The 13,831-nt window shown below is 44.6% G+C and overlaps 3 protein-coding genes across 5 annotated transcripts; all 3 read left to right on the forward strand.

Moving 5' to 3' along the window:
* The first annotated feature begins 569 nt into the window (after positions 1–569).
* rack1 (receptor for activated C kinase 1) lies at positions 570–4,714 on the forward strand. The gene is made up of 8 exons (XM_083685998.1): positions 570–771; positions 1,411–1,582; positions 1,975–2,122; positions 2,440–2,535; positions 2,879–2,989; positions 3,660–3,800; positions 4,145–4,255; positions 4,605–4,714. Exons 1-8 carry the CDS (start codon positions 663–665, stop codon positions 4,668–4,670), a joined length of 954 nt encoding a protein of 317 aa, XP_083542124.1. The 5' UTR covers positions 570–662; the 3' UTR covers positions 4,671–4,714.
* Positions 4,715–5,477: 763 nt separating this feature from the next.
* Positions 5,478–9,040, forward strand: nme5 (NME/NM23 family member 5). Its single transcript, XM_083685999.1, has 5 exons — positions 5,478–5,625; positions 5,923–6,128; positions 6,547–6,647; positions 8,386–8,504; positions 8,868–9,040. Exons 1-5 carry the CDS (start codon positions 5,485–5,487, stop codon positions 8,949–8,951), a joined length of 651 nt encoding a protein of 216 aa, XP_083542125.1. The 5' UTR covers positions 5,478–5,484; the 3' UTR covers positions 8,952–9,040.
* A 573-nt stretch (positions 9,041–9,613) lies between these two features.
* On the forward strand, positions 9,614–13,204 carry LOC310815998 (heterogeneous nuclear ribonucleoprotein D-like). Of its 3 annotated transcripts, XM_083685993.1 has the most exons (9): positions 9,614–9,716; positions 10,158–10,504; positions 10,902–11,070; positions 11,165–11,323; positions 11,488–11,619; positions 11,819–11,924; positions 12,109–12,276; positions 12,369–12,451; positions 12,877–13,204. In XM_083685993.1, exons 2-8 carry the CDS (start codon positions 10,182–10,184, stop codon positions 12,434–12,436), a joined length of 1,125 nt encoding a protein of 374 aa, XP_083542119.1. In that variant the 5' UTR covers positions 9,614–9,716; positions 10,158–10,181; the 3' UTR covers positions 12,437–12,451; positions 12,877–13,204. The 3 variants fall into 3 exon arrangements, with proteins under 3 accessions (XP_083542119.1, XP_083542121.1, XP_083542120.1); XM_083685995.1 differs by lacking the exon at positions 12,369–12,451 and having other exon boundaries at positions 12,109–12,304; XM_083685994.1 differs by lacking the exon at positions 12,369–12,451.
* Positions 13,205–13,831: the final 627 nt, after the last annotated feature.

Genomic DNA, 13,831 nt, shown 5'->3' on the forward strand with positions numbered 1-13,831 from the left:
CCAGACAACGTGGAAAATTACCCCCATTGACTGGTGGGGCTTCAGCTCACACACATATGTGGACCCTGCTAGTACCCCTGGACCACGCCTGGCCACTGAAATAAGGGCCATCTGAAAAATGCTCTGTTAAATTCTTTTAAATGCTAGTCTATTATATTTGATCTGTGATGTGTTCTCAATTGTAAATATACTGAGCTAAGTATGTCGAAGCAAGCCCACCTAATAATGACAATAACAATAGTTGGACTTCAACTTGCTAAAGCAAGCCCACTAATTAGATTCGATTGTACTGTCAGTTTGAAGGAATAGCAAATAATTGACACATGATGTCAAATGACAGATATGACTTTGAAATATAGCTAGATCGATTGCTGTCTCTATTACTGAAAGGAATATAAAATTATCTGGAATGTTTTTTTCTTTCCTGTACGTAGGTTATTGATCTGGGCAGGTACCGTTATATTAATTAAAGTATTGTCAGGAAAGGGTTAACTTGTTCCTTCCCAGGATGCTCTGCGCGGCTAGGCGACCCCTCTTAGGGACTGCGTCCGGGTTTCAACTTCCTCTTTCTCTGTGCCCAAATGTGAGAGGACCTAGGGAAACCTGGACCTCAAACTAATCTAAATCCATCCTTGTAAAAGGCACCCTCAAACTTCGCCAAAATGACCGAGCAGATGACAGTAAGGGGGACCCTTAAGGGGCACAATGGTTGGGTCACCCAGATCGCCACTACCCCTCAGTTTCCCGATATGATTCTGTCTGCATCCCGAGGTAAGCGTTCTCCGCCCGCTACAGTGACGCCAACATGGCTAACCATAGCATGACAACCGCGGCTACGTGATGGCTTGCTGTCAAAATGTTATAAAACGATGACAACTACAAGAAAGTGAAACACGGATCGTGTCGTGACACATTGTGGGAATCATGAGGTGCCTGTGAAACTTAGTGGCAAGTGCACAACTCGCTTTTTCTGCAAGTATTTTCCGTCTAAATGCTAAATGCTAGCCGGATTCGGCGGCTAACGTCAGCGATGCCGACACCGCATCCACGTGTCTTCCCGATTGGCCGAACTTGCTTGTCAGCCCTGCAAAGCATTCCGTGAGCTTTCAATCACATGGACTTTCAATCCACGTATCATGACACTACCAGGCTAGTTAAGAACTCCAGGTCTCTCTTAGGGAGAGTAGTGTTCAGCTAACAGTTGGCTAGAGTTAATAGCCAGGCTAACTTCCTTAGTAAGTGGATGGCTTGAAGGGCAGTGCACTTGTTCTGGCAACATGCTTGTAACGCTTCCACTCCCCCAGGCTTTAGAAACAGGCTCCTCTAACCGCGTAAGCTAATCAAGTTGACTGTTTTTTTATTAGTATGGCTGCACGTCTGTGAATAACTCTCATTTCCATCATTTTCCAGACAAGTCTATCATCATGTGGAAGCTGACCCGTGATGAGACCAACTACGGCATCCCCCAGCGTGCCCTGAAGGGCCACTCTCACTTTGTGAGTGATGTCGTCATCTCCTCGGATGGACAGTTCGCCCTGTCCGGGTCCTGGGATGGGACCCTCCGCCTGTGGGACCTCACCACGTAAGTCTGGGGAGTGGGAGAAGAGTGGTGGGATGAGTCCCCATCTGGGGGGTAAACACCCCTGGGGCAAGGACAAGGATGTGTCCCTGTTGGTCCATGAGTATGAAGGCCCACTCTGTCTGGAAAAGTGGTGATGAAACTTCCAATGCCAACTGCATCTCTGTGATGATAAAGAGGCTGTTTCTGAACGTAGCCAGAATAGTTTCGAGTGGGAACTTCTCCGATGTATCACAGACATTGATAAAGCTTCAGTAAAGTATTGAACTGATCAGAAGCATCTAGAGTTTTTTTTTTAAATGTATTCAACCATGTGTTTTGGTTGTCAGGGGGATTTGTGGTAAGCTAGTCATTCTTTCCTATTCTAAAACAGTTCCATCTTGTTCCTCCTCCAGTGGCACCACCACCCGCCGCTTTGTGGGCCACACCAAGGACGTCCTGAGCGTGGCTTTCTCCGCTGACAACCGCCAGATCGTGTCTGGCTCCCGGGACAAGACTATCAAGCTGTGGAACACCCTTGGAGTCTGCAAGTACACCATCCAGGTGAGCAGCCGGCCTTACCGTCTTCTACTGCAGCACTCATTGAAGTAGTCCCCAGAACCCACGATTTGTCGCTGGTTCTGTTCAAGTAAAAAAATGGTTTCCATCAAGTTTTGCCTTGCCCTGTAAAGTGACACACTTTACCTGAGCCTAGGCTCTGACGATAAGTCCTGCAATGATGGGTACAGGAAACGGTCCAAATGTATGAGCCATGCAGTTTTTATTTTATTTTTTTAAACACCTGGCATATTGCAAGTGCATAAGCCATGTTGACTGGCGCTATCCCTCATTGATGACCTGACCCCTCTTCACTCCCCCAGGACGAGAGCCACTCTGAGTGGGTGTCATGCGTGCGCTTCTCCCCCAACAGCAGCAACCCCATCATCGTCTCCTGTGGTTGGGACAAGATGGTCAAGGTAGGTCCTTCCGTCTACATTGCTATTCCTGCGGCAGGGAGAACCTCATCAAGGTTACCAACTTACCAGGGTCGTTTGTTTGTAGAACTAAGCAGCCCGTGTGTTCTCAGATGCTCTCTTAAGTTGAGGATGTTGGTACCGACAACTCTGTGTATATAATGAAGTGGATTCCATCTTGTTTTGCCTTGCCCTGTGATTACAAAGTGACACATATTACCTGAGCCTCGGCTCTGACGACAAGTCCTGCAATGATGATGGGTACAGGAAATGCTGCAGATGTGTTTGTCTGTCGGTTAAAAACCTATTTCACATCTTGACCCTGACGCATGGTTTCTGCTCCTAGGTGTGGAACCTGGCCAACTGCAAGCTGAAGACCAACCACATCGGCCACACTGGCTACCTGAACACAGTCACCGTCTCTCCAGACGGCTCCCTCTGTGCCTCTGGTGGAAAGGTATCACGAAAGCCAATAGTCTGCATGTCCGTCCTGTGTTGTGCATGGCTTTAAAATAAAATAAAAAGATGTTTGCCATGGCACTATTTCCTTACCCAGTCAATGGGTTTACATACCTATGTAAACAAATGAGTGGTTGAACAAATTATTTTGTAAAGGCCTGATTAGTTATCAGGCCACGCAAGTACCCTACACAATCAGCTTGGTGATGCCGTGAGTTCTCCTCCGAGCAAGATGTGCTGGTCTAAGTTCTGATGGAAATTCTACTGCTGTCTGTTTCATTATGATAAAGAGGCGGAGCTTGGCCACTGACAAGATTTGCCCACTTTAGATATTATTGCCATTTCCGTCTCACTATAGATCAGGTGCATATTGTCTTTGTATAGATCCAGTGACCTGTTGTCCAGCCTGCATACCCTTGACTGGACTTCAGTAATGTTAAAGTGAACATGGCTAGTTTCTGACCTGGGGCACGGACAAGGATGTGTCCACATGCTGGTTCTAAAGTGGTGATGAAACTTCCAATGCCAACTGCATCTCTGTGATGATAAAGAGGCTGTTTCTGAACGTAACCAGAATAGTTTCGTATGGGGTGTGGAAACGTTAGAGTGGGGACTTCTCCAATGCATCACAGATATTGACCTGCCCCTCCCCTCCCTCCCTCCTGTAGGACGGCCAGGCCATGCTGTGGGACCTGAATGAGGGCAAGCACCTGTACACCCTGGACAGTGGTGACAACATCAACGCTCTCTGCTTCAGCCCCAACCGCTACTGGCTGTGCGCTGCCACTGGCCCCAGCATCAAGATCTGGGTAAGACTACGACTCCCACGAAACACCTCTGCACTGATGCCTTTAGTTGGGCAAAAGGAACGATTAGGATTTGTATGCATTGGCGATGATGGAACTTTTCAATGCCGTCTGTATTCGCATGATGATAAAGAGGCTGTTTCTGAGCTCTGCTAATGGAGGGGGGGGGGGGTCCTGTCACTTTTGAAACCATGTGTGGCACGATCAGTCATTATCTAGAGATACTTCATCAGATGTGAAGAGGTCTGAATTGAGTACCCATTACCAGGCAGCAAAGCTATCAAGGACACGTGTCAGTGGTTGTGATTCCCTGCCTCTACCAACCCTGTTATCTCTCCTCCCTACAGGATCTGGAGGGCAAGATCATTGTGGACGAGCTGAAACAGGAAGTGATCAGCTCAAACAGCAAGGCCGAGCCCCCACAGTGCACCTCTCTAGCCTGGTCTGCTGATGGACAGGTATGATACGCCCCATAGTCCCAGCACCGTCACATGGCCTTCCAGCTTAGAATGTCGGTGTGATTCTAGAACAGGGATTACTGGAACTGTTCTGGAAGAGTACCAGCTGTTAACTTTTCTTCCCATTCAAACCCTGTTGATTATACCCATTCACTTTAACCACTGACTTCCTCTGGTGACATGTTCTGCAAATATGAAGGGCAATTGGGAAGAAAAATTTAGCTGTTTATTTCGCATTGGGCTGAATAGCTTGCAATTACAAATGTTATGGCCTCACGCTTGGATGAGATTGGAAAGAAATGTTGCTTTATAAGCATGTGTTTTATCTGATTATCTCTTCTCTCCACAGACCCTGTTTGCTGGCTACACTGACAACCTGATCAGAGTGTGGCAGGTTACCATTGGAACCCGATAAGAACTCTCAGATTCAGCAATGAATAAAAGACCGTTTTAAATGAAGTGTTGTGTGTTCGTTCTGTTTTGTGCAAATGTGTGGTGCTTTTGGGGTATAACTAGCCTTGTGCCCTTGGAACACACACACACACACACCAGAAAGGCTCCTGCCTTATGGGCCAATCTCCTGGTTCTGTAGCCTGAGGCAGCTTCACCCACCCTGGACACAGGACCTTTTGGGTATTTTGTTATTACCTTGGTGGAATAACCTGTGTTTGTTACTGACTTGGAAATGTTTCTTGCTCGCTGACCCGTAAATCAACAACTAACCCTAAATTCGGGTGATGCTGGGCTATTATGAGTTTGATTCTATTGTGTTTAGCATTCTCCAGTTTCCCAAACTAATAATAAACCTTGGCAGATGCTCTGCCGTTGTGTGTAGTGGGTATCCTAGCAACGGAAGCCATCCGCCAGTGTGATGAAGTAGCTTTGAGTCAGACGATAAAAGAACAAGGTTTGTTGCAAGTCAATATTAGAGAAAAACATGTTTTACAGCATTCAAGTTGGAGAATAAGAAGCTTCACTAGATATGTTTCCTAAAATGGTCCTATATTGTATCTACAACATATTTGCAAGCCACAAAGTGTGTCGCTACCTAACGAAGATCACATGCTGAGTTAGCCGCGTTACTTTTGTTTTGGTTGGGTCAAACGAGTATTGCAATGATGTTAGCGGTGTTTTATCATACGTTTCTGTAGCTAGTCTTAATGCTTTTGAATGTTAAGCCATTCAGCCCCCATCTGTGACTAAAAGTATATTAATATCCAAATGTAGCCATGGATGATGCATCAAAGACCGAGATGCCTTCGTCTCGCCTTTACGTGGAGAGAACCCTGGCTTTGATCAAACCGGACGCCATCCACAAAGCAGAGGAGATCGAGGACATCATCCTCAGATCTGGATTTAATGTTTTACAGGTTGGTGTCTTAGCCTACATGGCTTTTACACATTTGTTGTGAACGTTTTGGAGCTGTGTTAGTACGTGTCAATTTGACCCACAAGTGACGAATGTTAAAATACACAAGTGTCGCTCCAAACTTTTCTTACACTGACTTACACTATTCAGGAGTTGCCAGATCCATTGAATGTATAAGTTGTTGATTTCGGTTTGAATATTGGAGCTAGATATAGCAGTCCACTAAATGTTTCTATACACTTCATTTACCTGTGTGTGTGCACATCTTGTGCTGTGCATCTCTGTGTGTCCTTGACAGAAACGAAAGCTGCAGCTGAGTCCTGAGCAGTGCAGTGACTTCTATGCTGAGCAATATGGGAAGCTGTTCTTCCCCAGCCTGACGGCCTTTATGAGCTCTGGCCCCATCATGGCTCTGGCCCTGGCCAGGGACCAGGCCATCTCCCACTGGAAGGCCCTCATAGGGCCTGTCAACAGCATCAAGGCCAGAGAGACACACCCAGAATGGTCAGTAAGAGCCTTTACACACCACAGGGTCGACCCCATCATAACATGCTGACTTGGATATTTTCCTTTACAACACTGTTTCATGGTGGAAGCTCAGCTCAACTCAGCTCAGTTTGGCTCTTAGCAGGGGTTTATAGAGATAATTCATTTTTAGCACTCTCCTATCCCTATTAATAATGTTGATTGGTGTTTTTATTGATTTCATCTGAATCATAGACTTGTGTTACAACTATGGAAGCTCCCTGAATACACTTGGAAATGCCATCCAGCAAGCAGTTCAAAAACCTAATCTATCCCTATGAATGGTATACTGTGCATACAAACGCACATTACACATGGTGATGACTAAATAGTGTCCGTGTGTATTGCATGTATGACGGAACATACTGTACAACAGAATGCTGGATCTCTCCCACAGCCTGCGAGCCAACTATGGCACCTCTGACCTGCGCAATGCAGTGCATGGCAGCGATTCCTTCTCCTCAGCTGAGAGGGAAATCAAGTTCATGTTCCCTAACTGTGAGTAAAGTGTATGCTCTGGCCTCTCTCACACACACACACACACACACACACACACACACACACACACACACACACAAACACTAACAAACCTAATCAAGGTCAACTTTGAATGAAACGTTTTTTTCCATAATTTTTCAATCTTCAGACATCTTCCTTGTTTTTGTTTTTATCATAAGTCAGTTTAAAACAAGGCCCTATTCACAATGGCAGTAGAGCATAAAAACTAAATTAAAGGGTCTGGAAAGTCCAAAGTAAATTGTGTCAAAGTTGAGTGTCATTTTAAACATCCACCATAAAAGTACTCTTCTTGTTAGGCTCAACTTACTGGTCAGAGAGTTCTGAGGACTGTATGGGTGTGGACTTTGCACTATTGATTGACAGCTTCCGAAAAGCCTCCTATGTTGCACAAACAAACAAACTCACATGGCTAGCTACAGATGGCGCTAGCAGAGAGAATTGGTCTCATTCACCCATACACTCACCGAGCACTTATTATAATAATATTAAGAACTCCTGTACACCTTCTAATGGTGGAGGTGGTGTAATGGTGTGGGGAATGTTTTCTTGGCACACTTTGGGCCCGTTAATACCAATCAATCATCGCTTGAATGCCACAGCCTATTTGAGTATTGTTGTTGACCATGTGCTTCCCTTCATGGCCACAATTTACCCATCTTCTAATGGCTACTTCCAGCATGATAATGCACCATGTCACAAAGCAAAAGTCGTCTCAAACTGGTTTCATGAACATGACAATGAGTTCAGTGTTCTTCAGTGGCCTTCCCAGTCACCAGATCTGAGTCGTGACTGGGAAGGCCATCCTTTGGGATGTGGTAGAACGGGAGATTCACAGTTTGAAAGTGCACCTGAAAAATCTGCAGGAATTGCGTAATGCAATCATGTCATCATGGACCAGAATCTCAAAGGAATGTTTCCAAAATCTTGTGGAATCAATCCCACGAGGAATTGAGGCTGTTTTGAGAGCAAAGGGAGGCCCTACCCAGCATTAGTATAGTGTTCCTAATAAAGTGTTCGGTGAGTGTATATAGAGCTTGAACCTTCTGACTCAGATTTGGAAGAAGAGGCAGAGGTCCCACCACAACAAAATTTGCGTTCTGCGCAAATTGTTACCGAATGTTGAGTTTAGCCTGTTTACCAGATCCACCATAGCCTAGCAGAGAGGACTGTAATGCTATGATTACCTAAATAATGTAATCCAGTGCAGTAGCATGATGTTTGATTCAAAAAATGTTTGAATGTAGCTAGCTTGCTGCCTTATCATACATGACATTCATCTATTAGATGTGCTTATAGTTCTGTCAGATAAAAAGGGACAGGGAAGTTTTATTTGACTATTGCTGTGGGTGGAGGATAATGTGCAGAGACAACTTTCCGATTGGTGCATGCAATGAGCAGAAAAAAAATACGGTTAAGGTTTCTCCCTGTGTTGATCCCGCCCAATTGAGGCCCAGTGATTGTATGTGAGAGAAAATGGGGACATTTTTAGATTGATATATCATAAAATTGCAATGTAATACATGTCTCATACCTTTTTTGGTGCTTATTAGATGCATAGTCCCCAGATAACATAATTACAAGGAAATCAGGCAATTGACTTGCCTTACCCTATAAAACATTTATATGACATAGAATGGGGTATCTGGAGTCAATAAAATGTGTGTGTGTGTGTGTTATGATAAATGTATACACTTGTTTCCTTCTCTCCTGTGTCCAGCCGTGACTGAGCCCCTCCCTCTGGGAGACGCAGCCCAGGACTACCTCAACAGATTTGTGAGCCCCACGCTGCTCAGAGGACTCACTGAGCTCTGCAAGGCCAAGCCAGTCGACCAGTTTGTAAGTATCAGAGTGGTGTCATGAGAAGAGTGATACTCAGTTTAAACAGAAACTGTGGACATGCACCAAACATGCATGTTCAAGGCCAGAGAAATATGTCAAAGTTTCCTGATGACTGTTATGCTTTTTGTTGCTGTTTCAGCATATCTAGAACTTTACTGGATCATCAAGTGTTCACTCAGTGTCCTGTCTTTGTCTTGAATATGAGAGATATTCAAGAGGGATGTTTTGTGCCACTTCCAGCATTACCATTAGTGCATGTTACATTTATTTTTGTATTGTGTGTTTTTTGTTTGGAGCCATTGAGGCATCAAGCCCTTCTAAATGTAGTTATTTGTGCTGTTTCCTTCTTTTCACAAAAAGACTTGGCTCGCTGATTGGCTGGTCAGAAACAACCCCAACAAGCCTAAAATATTTGATGGAGCGACAGTGGAAGAGGCAGCATAACATGACACTGAAAAATATCTAGTCTTGGTCTGTACATTTATTCTGATGCAACTGTGTTTCTTACGTTCTGCCTTATAATAAAATGTTGTTTTGCGACCCCAAAGATGGTTGTTTTGTTTTAGGGGGGAGGGGTGTTGATGTTGTAAAAATTTGTTCATAATGTTATTGCCATGCTAATAACCATGTTTAGGGTTAACGTCTGTTAACAATGATAAACAGCATTAAAGCATGGTTGCATCTTTACTAAACTGCCATGACTGACTGTGTTTACACAACCCATTGTTTCAAATCCATTGGATGACATTATTACTATGCAATCTATTTAAAAACCCAAAAATAAACTTGAGCCGCTGCAAACTATTTTAAAAACGCACTATGTGGCCCCCTCCAACTGCTGACACGTTGAAACTAATAGTGTGCTCGTCGTGCCTTCAAGAATGTACCTAAAATCAGAAAAGGTACTCAAAGTTCTAATGTAGAAATGGGCGTGTACCCCTGCTGTGTGGGGGAAAAAATTATAAAAAAATGAACGGATGTCAGTCATTGGTTGTGGCTATGATTGGCAGCCTTTCTGGTCAAATCAGAGGCGTCTTGACTGAAAGGTGTTTTTTTTTTTTAACCGGTACTATAAAACCAACCACGAGTTGGCGTTGTATGGGAGAATCCATCTTGAAGAGCGTTCTCCGATTGTGTTATCAGAAAGCAGCTTTTTTGGGGGGCTTATTTTGCATCTATTCATCTTATTTTTGTTTGTCAAATAATTCAGTAAGTATCACAGCGATTTATCGTTTATTTATCGGGGCGCTATCATAGTGAAATTAGTTGTTTTTTTAATTTGTGCAGCATATTTTTTGTGCAGCATAGCAAAGAGGAGAAGCTTTGCGAGGCCTTCGCATTACGTAACTACGTGATATGGTTCAGCCAAGCGGTTATCAGAGATAGACATTGTTGCCGATCTTTAAATGTAACGTTTAATTGAGGCTTGGATGGATCCTCTGTTCCGTGTCATTCCCGTTCCATTCTATGAGTCGACTCCCGTGGCTTGTCTTGCTATCGTTTGGTGTCAATGTATGGGGAGACAATCTTGCAAGCCAAAATGGTGGGGGTGAATGTATGCAACTGGCATGGTATCAATGGCGAAGCATGTACGGTGAGGGTTACATAATGGTACACTTCCTTTTGGTAACAATGTCTCACTTTGTGCAGGAATAAAAGGGATCATAGTACACAATGTCTGACACCGAGCAACAGTTAATGGAAACATCCGAAAACGGCCACGAAGGCGAGGAGGATTTGAACGGAGCCGAGGCCGAGCCTACCGATGAAACAGAGGAGACCGAGGCCGTGAACGAAGGCGAGGAGGAGGAGGAGGAGGAGGAGGAGACGGCGGCGGTAGCAGCGGCGGTGGTGGTGGAGCCAGAGGCTGAGGCAGAGCCCGAAGAAGCCTTAGGAGACGAACCAGAGGCGGTAGAAGGGGATAACGGCGATTCGCAAAATGGTGCTGAGGGAGAGGGCGGCCAAATCAACGCCAGCAAAGGCGAGGAGGACGCAGGGTGAGTGGAGAAATGTAGTCGACATTGTGTGTTGGACGTCGGCGAAGCGCTAATGGCTTGTCCCGCTCCTTTGTTCCGCTGGGCTTTGTTGGCGCCATGTGCGGGGCGAAGGGGGGATGGGCACTTGATCAGCGATCAAATGTATGGAACATTCTCTCGATGGATGTTTCTTATGGAGGTGGCGAATTTTGAAACTGTATTTTTTTTACGATGTTGCACAAAGGGACAAAGGGATTTGGGCTTAGAGGGCCTGTATGCGTGTTCTGGGCCATAGTAGGTCCAGCCTTCATACGTCAGCGATTGCAACAGATGTGTAGCAGAATGGTTCTCACAGAACAGTTTTTCAGCACATTATCCTAGTCGTTCAATGTTTCCTTTTTTTATTTTATTTTTTCAGGAAAATGTTTGTTGGAGGACTTAGCTGGGACACAAGTAAGAAGGATCTCAAAGATTACTTCTCTAAATTCGGTGAAGTAACAGACTGCACCATTAAGATGGACCAGCAGACAGGCAGGTCAAGAGGTTTCGGCTTTATTCTCTTCAAAGAAGCAGTCGCTGTAGATAAGGTAATCAATAAGGAATATTGTACATGTTCTGAATATGAATCTGTTTGGGGTGCTGTGCCTTTTTTGAAGCTGAACACACTGTTCTCTTGACCAGGTTCTTGAGCAGAAGGAACACAGGCTAGACGGGCGACAAATCGACCCTAAGAAGGCCATGGCCATGAAGAAGGAGCCTGTTAAAAAGATCTTCGTTGGCGGGCTAAATCCAGACACAGACAAGGAGGTTATCCAGGAGTACTTTGGAACGTTTGGAGAGGTACAGTATCAAGATCACTGATGTCGGTGTGTTTGTTATGTGTTGTGTGTGTATATATATATACATATCACACAATAACAATTGTCCAGATGTTCTATGCACATTTATAGTCTAACAGTTGTTGAATTAATTGTTAGTTAAAGTTGGGCATGTTTTAATTGCAGATCGAGACCATCGAGCTTCCACAAGACCCCAAGACAGAGAAGAGGAGGGGGTTTGTGTTCATTACATACAAGGATGAGACTCCAGTCAAGAAAGTTCTGGAAAAGAAATTCCACAACGTCAGCGGAAGCAAGGTAAGAGACAAAAATATCTACACTTCATATTCATGCAACAACCATAGAGCACTTTGACGTCACTGTTCGACTACCTAATAATCATGCGGACTCTCGCATCGGTTTGAATCCTATTTATCATCCTAACCCTAATGTGGAATCTCTGCTACTACAATGGCTCATTTCCATGCCTCAAATGGATGTAATGATTTTGTTCCAGTGTGAGATAAAGATTGCCCAGCCCAAAGAGGTGTACCAGCAGCAGCAGTACGGAGGGGGTCGTGGGGGCGGCGGTGGTGGAGGCGGAAGAGGCCGAGGCCGTGGAGGTGAGTACCCAACACTCTAGGGACCCATGTTTACCTTTCAACTGGGACTAGAAATGTACTAAAGAAGACCAAAACTGGCCTGTCATTAGCTACAGCGTAAACGACTGTGGTCAGAGCCGTCTAAGTGTTGTGTGGACCGATCCACTGGACTGTCTTCTATAATGCGCCTCTTTTGTATTCGCAGGCCAGGGCCAGAACTGGAACCAAGGCTACGGTAATAACTACTGGAACCAGGGGTATGGTAACCAGGGTTATGGCTACGGCGGACAGCAAGGCTACGGAGGATACGGCGGTTATGGCAACTACGACTACTCGGCTGGATACTACGGCTATGGGGGTGGCTACGACTACAGTAAGCGCTAACCAGCCCAAACGCTAATGTGAGAAACTTTGTTGGTCCTTGTCGTACGGAAGAACTCAGTCCCTTTCTCTCTTGTCCTCCAGACCAGGGCAATACAAGCTATGGGAAAACTCCAAGACGTGGCCACCAGAGTAGCTACAAGCCATACTGATCACATGTAGTGCAGGTATGCATTTTTGCATCATCTATGGTGATATGACAATCTAGCTGTAACCATTTGTGCCTTTGACTCCAAAATTTCTCCATCTAGTCTGAACCCATTCAAACGTTGTTAAGGGGGGGGTGGGGTTGTGGAGGTCTGGAATCATTAATGATGGATTCATTCCATGTGCCAACCATTTTTAAGATGCATCCCTACAAACACTACTGGATCAATAAGGGTTGAGGTGGTGGTGGTTGACCCAAGTTGAGGCGTTAGAGCCTTCTGATGGGGTGCTAGGTGTGACAGCTAATGGTCATGTCCCCCTCTGGGTGTGTTTTGTTCATTGACTGACCTGTAAAACTCCATTCATAAACTTCATGGTGTCCATGTGTGTACTAAATGCCATTGGTTTTGCTCAGTAACTATAAGCACCATGTTTCTTTCTCAAGGTCTAAAGTAAATAAGAAAAGGAACCCATGGTCCGGCCACAGCGAACATGGGCTCTGGCTTTTCCTTTGGAGTTCGCAGAAATTTGGACTCATGCTCCATATGTACAGATCAAGTGAGGAACTGGGGAAGCAAATGTCACTTTTCCACTTTTTATTTTATATTGTTTTGTGTCCATTTACATTTCCAGAGATGGAAGTGTTATTTTTACTGTACTTTTTGGTACCTTTTTGAATCTAATGTATTGTATGGTTGTATTTTACATGTCTCTATTTACCAACAAACAGGAGCAGAGCTTTCTGAGCTTATGAAATAAAACAATTTTGAGTATTTTTTTTTTCTTTCGGTGTTTCTAGATTTAGTTAATGCTGAGTGTTTTGATGCGAGTTGCATGGCTTCAGATGTGGGGTGAGAGGCGCGATAAGGGATTCAACTAATCAAAGGTTTCATTGTAAGCTTGTCTAGTGAATGTTTGCAGTTGGCTAGTAGACGAGGACAACCAGCATTTTTTTTGGCTTTTAAAGGAGATTTTTCCCCATCCTGTCTGCAATTTTAAAAGTGGCTTTACTAGTGTTAAACGATACAAACGAGCGCAAGCCTGTTAATGTAAGAGGGCACTCCCTCTCTCACTGGAAACTCATTCCTCTAGTGTCTTGGGCAAATTGGTAGAAATAAACTTTTGGTTTATATTACACGTGGATCCTTTTGTTATTATTTATAAACCTAATGCTATTGTGGTTAATGTTAAATGCTTTGTACTGATAAATGGCTTGCTTGTGCTGTCTTTGGTAATGGTAAAACTACGGCGGAAGCCTCTATGGGGAGCAGTGGCCGAGGGCTTCGCTGGCAGCAGGATAACTGGTGAATGGGTGGAAGCCTGTTGTGTCACTTTACTATCCACGCTAGCTGTCCTTATCCAGCTGTGGATCTGAAACTCCCACTTCTTCGTATGTTTTA

This window comes from Argentina silus (genome assembly GCF_951799395.1).
Source record: "Argentina silus genome assembly, chromosome: 15".
Classification (NCBI taxonomy): Eukaryota; Metazoa; Chordata; class Actinopteri; order Argentiniformes; family Argentinidae; genus Argentina; species Argentina silus.

Coding starts and splice junctions, on each gene's coding strand:
- rack1 (XM_083685998.1), top strand. CDS start 663: ATGACCGAGCAGATGACAGTAAGGGGGACCCTTAAGGGGCACAATGGT. Junction 772..1,410: donor GATTCTGTCTGCATCCCGAG/GTAAGCGTTCTC, acceptor ATCATTTTCCAG/ACAAGTCTATCATCATGTGG. Junction 1,583..1,974: donor CGCCTGTGGGACCTCACCAC/GTAAGTCTGGGG, acceptor TTCCTCCTCCAG/TGGCACCACCACCCGCCGCT.
- nme5 (XM_083685999.1), top strand. CDS start 5,485: ATGGATGATGCATCAAAGACCGAGATGCCTTCGTCTCGCCTTTACGTG. Junction 6,648..8,385: donor CAAGTTCATGTTCCCTAACT/GTGAGTAAAGTG, acceptor TCCTGTGTCCAG/CCGTGACTGAGCCCCTCCCT. Junction 8,505..8,867: donor CCAAGCCAGTCGACCAGTTT/GTAAGTATCAGA, acceptor TTTCACAAAAAG/ACTTGGCTCGCTGATTGGCT.
- LOC310815998 (XM_083685993.1), top strand. CDS start 10,182: ATGTCTGACACCGAGCAACAGTTAATGGAAACATCCGAAAACGGCCAC. Junction 11,071..11,164: donor AAGCAGTCGCTGTAGATAAG/GTAATCAATAAG, acceptor TCTCTTGACCAG/GTTCTTGAGCAGAAGGAACA. Junction 11,925..12,108: donor AAGAGGCCGAGGCCGTGGAG/GTGAGTACCCAA, acceptor TTGTATTCGCAG/GCCAGGGCCAGAACTGGAAC.